Below are 9,593 nucleotides of genomic sequence, written 5' to 3' on the forward strand. Positions count from 1 at the left end.
CGGGGGAACTGGGTACAGTCAGGGAGGACTCCCTGGAAGGGGCAGCTGAGCACTGGAGGGGGAAAGGGAAGTGCGAGTGGAGCTTGGAAGGCAGACAGCAAGGAAGCAAGCTGGGGTCCAGTTCGCCATGGCAGAGACGGCGCCCCTGCACCCGGCAATGGGCCGGAACCTAGGCTCAGCTCTAGCAAGGCGGGTTGGTGGGCTGTGGACAGGCCCAGGGCGGTGATGGGTCCTAAGACCCACCCCACAGTGGACATGGAGACAAGGTGAGGCTCCGAAGGAAAAAAAAAAAAAAAAAGAGGCCCCCCAGAGGGCTATCTCCCCAACTTGTACAGTTGTTTGGGGAGCCCAAGCCACACCTGGGCCCAGCAGGGCAGAGACCAGGCAGCGCAAGGCTGCCACCTGGTGGCAGCTCCTCCTAATGACATGGCCGTGATGACTGGCCAGTGACCTAGAGGAGCCTCAGGCTGCAGGCCACCCACCAGCCCCTCCCCTCCAACTCCCCAAGATCAGATTTACAGAGGGCAGAGGTGACAAAGCTGGACCCTCCCATATACAGTGGGTCTAGGGAAGACAAGGCCCACAGGAGAACCCACGCAGCCCCTCACTCGGAACGAGAGGTGCCCGGATGGGCCCAGTTCAGCAACGATCCCACGGGAGGCCGATGGGGGAGGGGCAGCAAGGGTGCTGGGAGTGTGAGTGGGGTGAGGCGAGGGTCCCAGAGGGCATGGTCCTCGAAGCGTCCCAGGCTGAACATAGCACAGAAGAGGGAGCCCGGCGGATCCACTTTCTCCCTGTCCACGCTGTGGGACTCCCCCAGACCCTCTGCACAGCTGAGGGCAAGGCCAAAGGAGGCCAGCGTGGACACGGATGGCGGACACCCGCTCTGTGAGCCGGGATGCCAGGTCTGGCCCAGTGTGGAGCAGGGTGCCAGTCAAAGAGCCACTGCTGCCTTTATTGTCCCCCACCCAGCAGGAAGATGCTCCCAAACAGGTCCCTCGGCTCACTCGCTCGCCAGGCCTCACCTCAGGGCTGTTGTGTCCCCATGGGGCAGGGTCAGCAGAACAAGTCATAGCTTGACCAGGAGGCCTCAGAGCCCTGGGTGGGGCCTCCAGGGTCCCTCTGGTTTGCACCTAGCATCGTGGGTGGTCCTGTCCAGGTGGAAGGCCAAGGCTGCTTCAGGACGGCTGGGCAGTCCCCGCACGAGCTCTCAGGCCAGCTGCCGAATTGGGGGTGTCCCGGCCCTGGGAGTGGGCCCCCCGTCTCCGTCCTTCCCTCAGGGCGGCTGGAAACACCACCTCCCCAACCTGAGCATCTGGAAGATGAGGGGCAGGGGTGAGAGATGTGGAGCTGTGCCTGAGGGCTCACCCTCCATGTGACCAGGAGCTTCTCACCTGTCCAGCCCCTGCCCCCAGGGCCACAGGGGTTCCCCTCCCCCAGCCTGCTTGGCTCTGCCTGTGTAGCCGGGACAAGGGGGTCTCCCAGACAGGGGTGGCAGACCAGGGAAGCTATCGCAGCATCTCAATGTCTCCCCTGGGGGGCCCAGGAAATCAGAACTGTCCCCTGGTTCGGCCTCCATACCTGCACCCCAACAAGCTGGGGTTGGGACAGACATCACTCCCTGCTCAGACCCAGGCTAGGCTCTGTGCCAGCAGCCCCTGCATCCTCAGTCCAGCCCTCTTCCCAGTCCCCCCCTCCCCACACGATGCTCATCCTGGGGCCAGGAGACCACACCCACCCCCCTCCACAGCACCCGCAGTGTGGATCCCGGTCTTCAGGGCCGGGCCCAGAGCTCTGATTCAAGCTCTGCGGCCCTTTCTCGTCTTAAAAAAGTGGGAAACTGAGGCTCGCGGGGGGCGTGTCTTGCCCAAGACCGCACAGCCTTCAACTGGGCTGTGGTTACTTGGATGACTCCAAGCACGCAGCCTTCACGCCTCTCCAACTCTGCCCGCCCGCCCACCCACCCACCCAGAGCCAGGGCGATGGGGACAGGGCTGCGCTACCATCTCAGGTTCCTCGTCTCAAAGACGGTCTCTTCGTCACTGTTCAGAGAGGCCATCTCGGTGGAGTCGTCGGTGTTGGCCAGGAGGCCGTACCTTCTCCGCTGGGGCTTCTTCAACCTGGAAGCAGTCCCGAGTGTCATCAGTGGCCGTCTCTGGCCACCTCTGGGGGCAGTGACACCCCATCCCATTTCCCCGCATGATCCTTCCCTCGCTTCTGGCTTCGGCTTCCTCTGCCCCACCCCTGAAGCCTTGCTGTGGAGACTTCTTGTGTAATTGCGTGACATGTGCCTCTTTAACCGTTAGTAATTATTAGCTGCTCTTATATGGAAAACGAGAGGTGGACGCCTCCCTTGGCGGGCCCCTGGGCCAGGACCTCTGGAGGGGGGCGCTGTCCGTTTCACTCCACTGATGAGCTAATTAAGTCTCATGGGTGAGGGGTTGTCAGAGGCACCGAACTGAGGGCTGCCTCAGGCCGAAAGCCACGCTCCTGACTGCCCATAGAGAAAGAAGGGGGACCTTCTGCGGCGGATGCGAAGAAGGTCAAGCGCTCAGAACAAGAGCGCTGCTCTCACAGGAGTGTCAGTGGGGCGCGGACAGGCCCCTAATTTAAAGCGTCTGGACATGGTCACCTCTGTGTGACAAAAGTCCTCCGGAGATCAGCCCCGGACAGGGAGAGAAAAGCGGAAGCTGTGGGCCTGAACCAGAGCCAAGCAAGGTGGGTGGGCCGTGGGGAAGGATGAAGAGTCCTCAGTCCTGACAGTATTGGCAGGGGTCGCAGGCCCAGTTTGGATTGGTGGGTGTCGCTTGGCAGAGGGGATGCAGACAGGGACATAAAGCCGGCGCACCCTCCCGCCCCCCAAAAGTACACTGCAGCGTCGATTGCTACTTCTGCTAAAGCGACATCCGCACCGCCGCGTCACGAAGCACCAGGATATCACGTGACAGCCGGCCCCCCGCCCACGCACCCAAACCACGTGACGACGCCGCGGAAAGGCCCACGCCCGCTCCGGAAGAGCTGGGATCTCGCACCCCAGTACGTGCGGAGTGACGCGCGCTTTGATTGGCCGCACCAGAGCGGCGGCGGCGTGCGCCTGACGCACCTGAAAGCCCGGATGAGGAAGTAGATAGCCACCAGGCCACAGAAGCCCGTGAGCACGTAGAAGGAGCGTATTAGCGGAGAGCCCGGCGAGCCCGGCGGCCCCGGATGCGTGCTGTTGTGCAGCGCGTCCGGCTTGCTTCCGTTCGTCACGGCCTGCAGTGACGACAGCGTGGTCTCCACGCGGCTCGGCGACGGAGGCGTGGGCTCCTCAGCCCCACAGAGCGGCGCTAACAGCAGCAGCAGCGCCGGCAGGAGCAAGAGCAGCAGCGGCAGCACGCGCGGCCCCATGGCCTGGCGGAAGCGGCGACTGCGCCCCGCCCCCGGGAGCCCCCGTCACTCACTGGTGCGGGGGCGGTGCTGGCCAATAGCGCGGGGGGGCGGAGCCGAGCACCAGACGCCCCACCCCCTGGCCGCTTACCTGGCTTAACCCCGGACGTTTTCCACAGTACTCCGCGCGCCACCGACTGCGCGCGCACCCCGGATCGGCTCGCGTCCTGTGGCGACCCTGCTCCCTCCCGTCCCCCGCACGGACCGCCACAGCCACGCCGAGGTCCCTGTTCCGGGGGACAGGTCAAGAGCTGGGTGCCTGGAGAGCGGAGTTTGGGCAGCAGGGGAAGTGACGTCTCGCCAGTACCCTAGGACCACTCCCCAGAAACCAGGTTCCCAAAGCACATGGTGGAAGGCGGTCAAAGACCAGAGCAGGAGGCAAGGCCAAGGCCTGCTCAGCACAGGGCCCTTGGGGCTTCCATCCTACGGGGGCGGCCTTGGGAACTCAGCTATTCTGGTCCCCAGCTAGGCTCACCCTAGGGGGCCTGGTGGGACCACCGGGGTGGCCCTTGCTGCAGGCTGAGCCCTCCCAGAGGAGGCTCATGTGCCCTAGCCTGGGAATCCCGCTGGGCCACACCCAGGAGGTGAGGGGGTGGAAGGGCACCCTGGGCACCTTGGCCACCCTGACCACACACTACATCGACTACTTCCATCCTCTCCGCCCTGGCGGCAGTTGGGCTGACAGGCCAAGGGTCCAACTCTCTGTACCCCATGACCCGAGCAGGAGTTGAACCAGCTCAGAAAGCAAGCTGGGCCCTGTGTGCAGCACAGATGAAAAGTGTTCAGGGGCACTGTGCCCAAGACCTTTGCCAGGACCCTGGAAGATCTGGGTGCCCCCTTCAGATGAGGAGCCCCAGGGAGCACCTCCTCAGACCCCAAGACGATGAAGTGACTGACTGGTCTGGTTCCGGTCCAGCTTGTTCCCTGAACCGAGGCCAGATGAGGCCTTTTCTGAGGGACTCACACCAGCACCCACCCCTTCCAACGCAGCTTCCACCTGAGGCTCAGGGACCCACCCTCCTCCGCTGCCGCGCCCCAAACCAGACTCAAGATTTCTGGGTGGACACACGCCCTTTATTCAAATCTGACTTCCACGTCCTGTCACGCTGCTGCAGGTGAGTACTGGCCACATGCGAGCTGTCAACACACCCATCCTCCTGGAGCAACTTGAAGGCCCACACCCCAACCGCGCCAACGAAGCACCTGCTGGAAAAACGAAGGATGGGGGCAAGCTGGCTCCAGCAAGTGGCCGCACCCATGCTCCCCGTGGAAAAGGACACCAGAGAACCCACCAAAGGACTTCCTGTCCCCCACACAGAAAAGCACTTACAGGTGACCAGCTGTGAGGGCAGGGCGCTGCGCCTCTGGCTTCTGCTCCCAGGTGAAGTCCCTCTTGGGACGGTGAGCCCAGGTCTTTGCTGCTCTCAGGCCGCCCTTCTGAATCACACTGGTCTCCCTTCAACCTGCCAAAGCAAAGGAGCGTTACCCCCCCGGGTCCTGGACGTGCTCACAGCTGCCCCCCCCACCTCCCCTGAAACCATCCACAGCGCCTAGGAGGGTGTCAAGCTAGTCAGCGGGGCCATTCCGACAGAAGGCCCCATCACGAGCCAGCGTGCCCAGGGCAGGCCTGCGCCTTTCAGGTGGGCCAGGCCACGTTCCATCCCTAAGCAGAGCCAGCGACCCACTTGGGATGGAGCTGCTTAGAGACTGGTGTGGGCTCTGGGAAAAAACTCATGGCGGCAACAGACATCAGAGCGCTACGGTTAGGAGCATGACTTAAGGAGGTCTGGAAAAAGACGGTCAATTGACGAACAAAAAATCCAAAAGGCAAGATGTTCGGTGGTCTCCAATCCCGCTTACGGATCGAACCTACTTGCGAAGCGTGACTGCCCGGGCCGCTCACCTGGCCGCAGGCGGGGAAGTTACGGCCAGGGTCTGACTTTAATTCTAGCTTGATTCAAAAAAGAAAAATGGAAAAGCAAAAACCAGTCAAGGGAACATTCCCCGGGCACGTTACTTTACTTTCAAACGAGCTCGACAAGAGGAGGGATGTGGACACGAGCGAAAGGAGTTACCTCGAATTACAGGGCTATTTCCACATATGAGCTAGCCAAGGGAGCAGCTTGCGTCTCAGAGGTTTCTGTTGGGCGCACAACACTTCTGTCCTCCGAGGGCTGCAGCTTCCACAGGCTAGCGGAGAACGCTCAGAACTTGTGAAGCAACAGCAAGACTAAGCTAACGAGCCGTCGGTCTGCAGTCCCCCAGGGACACTGCCTGCGGTCCGCTCTCTGGCCTGCTCCTGGGCTAAGGCAGTTGGGTCAGCGTCAGGTGCCCGTATGTCCACTGTCTCTGCTGAGCTGCCCGCCCCGTCGAGCCCTCCGGCTGCCACTGCCAGAAGCCTCCCAGGGCTGCCCTGCGGTCTGGCCTGCCCACTCCCGTCACCCACCTGCTCGGCTAACGGGGACCAGTGGCGGTCGGCTGTCACGAGGGGCCCGCCAGTGTCAGTTTACTCTGCCTTCCTGGGTCTAGCTGTCCGTGGACCTCAGGCAGGACTCGCGGGCCTGCTCCGCAAGCTGCCCTCTCTGCTGCGGGCTGGGCGCCGCGTGCTCGCGGCGGGAGTGCGTTGTGCAATGAAAGGGAACTTGGCAGAGCGAGGTTCGTTTCAGACGGTCTTTTAATCGGCTTCGTAAAGCCAAAGAAAACTGCGTACAAGAATTCCTTAACCACTTCAAATACAACATCGATGGGATATGCACACGTCTTCCAGTAAAAAAGGACAATATAAATAAACATTTTCAAGAACCTCTCAGGGACGTCTGCAAGGCGACTGTGGGTCACACACAGCACGGATGGGCCGTACAGCCGGGCCCCTCTGCTGCTGCCCAGGGGCGGGGCCTACCGAGCTACACTCAGAAACAGTACGTGGAGCTGGAAAAAAGCCGCAGCTTCGTCAGCTTCCGACACAGTGGACTCAGAGTCCGATCTCAGGGAGGACTGAATTGGGGCACCCACCCAACTTCACGGGGCCAACCCCAATAGAAAGGGAAATAAAAAAGGGAACACAACCACAAACAAAAACAAAACCCACACGACCCCGATGATTTTCTTAAAAACTCATGGCTCATGGTAAAAAAGAAAAAAAAAAAGAAAAAAAAAAGTGAAATCTGAAGTGCTTTTCAAAACGTTTTTAAAACCCTTAAAAACGAACAGCGCTTCCTTAAAAAGAAAAGTCTAGTAATGAGGCCATCTGGGGGTCAGAAGCAGTCAGGCTGTGTTTGACAAGATCAGAACCGATAAGACTACAAAAGTGGGTACAAGGAGGTGTGTTCACTACACATTAACGATTCAGCGAAGCTCCCAAAATCTTTAAATATACAGCCATTGGAAGGACGATCTTGAGCAGGAAGGATTTTTACTCGTTGTGTGTAGCTGAGAACAAGAAGCAGGTACAGTGTAAAGGCACTGAAGCACGCGACAAGAGGCAGCATTCCACTCCCGGGTCCAGACCTGGAGGGCTCGGCCCTGCGGCCTCAGGAGCAACCAACCCCCCCCACAGCCGAGGGCGGCGGGGCCGGGCGGCCGCACATGCACTTATGCTGCCCGCTCGGCGGGCCCCTCGTCTCCCTTTCCTCCTTGGTCAGTCTGGCTTAGCTTTTGTTTTGTGGCAAAAACGGCTGCTGGCAGCGAGACCTGAGAAGACAGTCTCGTCCCTCACGGGCAAGCACAGTGACAAGGTCTGAGTGTCGCTCACAGAGGGCTTGCTGAGCTCCCACCGCAGGCCCTCAGAGCGTGACTTACCGTAACTGTCATAGCTGTCTCTGTAGGACCCGCCCGAGCTCCGGTCGCCATAGCCACCACCCTGACTCCGGCTGTGGGAAGGACACATGTGCGTGTTGGAGCGCCCCTTGGTCTGCTCGCCCCTGCGCGCCAGCGTCCAGACAGAAGCCTGCCATGCTCAGCACGAGACCACACCCTCACCTGCTGTAGTAGTCTCTGGAGCCCCCATAGCCCCCACTCCTGGACTCGAACCGGCTTCCCCCGTAGCCTCGGTCCCCTCCTCCTACAAACGGACAGGAAAAACAAGTGGGTACCAGCTCCTGCCAACACCTCTCCCACCCTGACCCCAAGGGCCTCAGGCCCCAAGAGTGGCACTCACCCCTGGAGAACCCACGGCCCCGGCCTCGGCCCCCACGGAAGAAGCCCCGGCCCCCGGCAGAGCCACCTCGGTACCCACGGGATCGGTTGTCAGACGACTTGCCGGCCTGGTCAACTCGGATCTGTCGCCCATCCACAGACTGGAGGAGGGAGATTGGCTCAGGTCAGCCTCTTCACCTCCCACCCTCAGGAGCCCGAACCCCGTGCCTCTCACCTTCCCGTTCATAGCCATCATGGCGTCCTTGGCATCGTCGATGTTCTCGAAGGTGACAAACCCAAAGCCCCGCGACCGCTGAGTCTCCCTGTCTTTCACGACCACCACTGCAGGAGAAAAGATCTGCAGTTGACACCCAGCCTCCCCAGGAGAGGCCCTGCTCAGCCGTCGGCCCGGCGCCAGCCTCACCTTCGGAAATCTGTCCGTATTTGGAAAACACCTGCTCCAGCGACTGTTCGTTAGTGTCAAAACTGAGCCCTCCAACGAAAAGTTTGCCTTCATCTGATGCCATGGCAGCCTGTAACAAACATTGAAATCCTCAAGGAAACCCTCCAGGGGCTTCATCACTCACCCCATTATAGTTTATACAAAGAGCTTGTGCTTAATAGGAACTCACTGGGAAATTTGCGTCACTTACTCATCCCAAGCCCACATCCAGAACTTAACTCAAAAATACTCAGAACTCGTTCATCGCCCTGGGCCCCTTTTTCCTGCTCAAGCCCGCCCGGCACCGGGGCTCCCTGAGGGAGGGACCGCACCCCAGCTCTCTTCAGTGCAGCCCTGGCTCTGGACCTCAAATGTCATCTTAGGGTACGTTTAGGGATGGACACTCAAAGGAAGTATGTCCTACTTCATAACCGGCCGAGTGCGCCTCGTCCCGCCCGCCTTTGCAAACGAAGGCCTAATTCCTAACAATCGCCCAGGCGCAGTGTGGCAAAATGGTCTGCTGTAGGATGGGTCGTAGGTTGGGCCTCCATAGGGAACAAGGGGGTGGGAGAGGGGGTGGGGAGAGGCTCCGACGTGGAAATGTGGGGCGGGTGCTGACTTAAGAGCGACCCTTTTCCGGATTGGGCCCTCTGCCAAATGGCTCCGGAAACACAGGCCTGGAACCGCGCAACTCAACCAAACTTAGCACGACGGGATGCGGAGTGGGACACGGAGGGGAGGGGGAGCGCGTTGCCCTCCTGCAACTGCAACGGGAAACCGGGAAAGCCGGAGTCCCGAACGGGCCCCGCCACGTGGCTCCGCCCCAGGCCCGCCCTCGCCGCGCGCATGCGCTCTGCGCGCGGCCTGCGCCACTTCATCCGGGAACTCGGCGCTCCCGCCATTTCGCGGGGCACAGCCTCGCCGTCGCCGCCGCCATTTTGCGGTGGTGTCTCGCTCTCGGCGAGCCTAGGCTACCGAGGAGACGACCTGCGGCCGCGACTCGGCCCGGTCTCTCGCTGCCCCTCCCCGCCGGCGGGGCGGACTCTACCCCGGGCCCGCCCTGGGACCACCCCCGCCCAGGGGCGTGCCGCCGCTGCCCCGCCTCGTCTGTACGGCTACAGGCCGCCCGCCGCCCGGGCCCGTGGAGCCGGTGCCGCCAGGGCCCTCACCACTGTGTCGGGCAGGTCCCTCACGCAGGCGGAAAGACGGCGAAGCAGAACGACCAGAGTCTCCTAACGCGCGAGTGAGGGGGGCGCCGGGCGCCCGGCCTTATGTACATCGCCTCCGGGCTCCGCCCCCCGAGCCCGCCCCCCGCACAGCGCTGGCCAATCCCAGGCCCCAGAGGCCACGGCCGCGCCTCATATTCATGAGCTGGGGGGCCGGGCTTGTTTCGGCCCCGCCTCCTTCCGCGCGCCGGCTCGGGGCGCGATGATTGGCGGGGATGCGCACAGTCCGCAGTCCCCCACCCGCGAGCGGGGGGCGTGGCAGGCGCGCGTCGGGGCGGGGTTGACCCACTTCCGCGTGCCCGCCTCCAGGCCTCCGGCCGGGAACAAAGCAGGGCTCAGGCCTCTGATGCCGAGGGCCGGAG

The 9,593-nt window shown here is 61.9% G+C and overlaps 2 protein-coding genes across 3 annotated transcripts; both read right to left on the minus strand.

The window, feature by feature from the left end:
• Positions 1-928: 928 nt before the first annotated feature.
• On the minus strand, positions 929-4,339 carry CUNH19orf24 (chromosome unknown C19orf24 homolog). Its single transcript, XM_006904050.3, has 3 exons — positions 3,104-4,339; positions 2,004-2,120; positions 929-1,315 (listed from the first exon to the last, which is right to left on the minus strand). Coding segments are annotated over exons 1-3 (405 nt in total). The 5' UTR covers positions 3,391-4,339; the 3' UTR covers positions 929-1,314.
• Positions 4,340-4,481: 142 nt separating this feature from the next.
• On the minus strand, positions 4,482-9,331 carry CIRBP (cold inducible RNA binding protein). 2 transcript variants are annotated; one of them, XR_001516484.2, is made up of 8 exons: positions 9,175-9,331; positions 7,988-8,096; positions 7,799-7,905; positions 7,586-7,724; positions 7,408-7,489; positions 7,228-7,298; positions 4,760-4,892; positions 4,482-4,635 (listed from the first exon to the last, which is right to left on the minus strand). XR_001516484.2 is itself a non-coding variant. In XM_006904051.3 (7 exons), the coding sequence occupies exons 2-7, from the start codon at positions 8,088-8,090 to the stop codon at positions 6,842-6,844; spliced, it is 519 nt and encodes a 172-aa protein (XP_006904113.1). In that variant the 5' UTR covers positions 8,091-8,096; positions 9,175-9,331; the 3' UTR covers positions 6,086-6,841. The 2 variants fall into 2 exon arrangements, 1 of the variants encoding a protein (XP_006904113.1); XM_006904051.3 differs by lacking the exons at positions 4,482-4,635; positions 4,760-4,892 and adding an exon at positions 6,086-6,858.
• Between the last annotated feature and the right edge of the window lie 262 nt (positions 9,332-9,593).

Source organism: Pteropus alecto, unplaced genomic scaffold (genome assembly GCF_000325575.1).
Source record: "Pteropus alecto unplaced genomic scaffold, ASM32557v1 scaffold30, whole genome shotgun sequence".
NCBI lineage: Eukaryota > Metazoa > Chordata > Mammalia > Chiroptera > Pteropodidae > Pteropus > Pteropus alecto.

Coding starts and splice junctions, on each gene's coding strand:
- CUNH19orf24 (XM_006904050.3), bottom strand. CDS start 3,390: ATGGGGCCGCGCGTGCTGCCGCTGCTGCTCTTGCTCCTGCCGGCGCTG. Junction 2,121..3,103: donor TTCCTCATCCGGGCTTTCAG/GTGCGTCAGGCG, acceptor GACTGCTTCCAG/GTTGAAGAAGCCCCAGCGGA.
- CIRBP (XM_006904051.3), bottom strand. CDS start 8,090: ATGGCATCAGATGAAGGCAAACTTTTCGTTGGAGGGCTCAGTTTTGAC. Junction 7,725..7,798: donor TGATGGCTATGAACGGGAAG/GTGAGAGGCACG, acceptor TCCCTCCTCCAG/TCTGTGGATGGGCGACAGAT. Junction 7,299..7,407: donor TCCAGAGACTACTACAGCAG/GTGAGGGTGTGG, acceptor TCCTTCCCACAG/CCGGAGTCAGGGTGGTGGCT.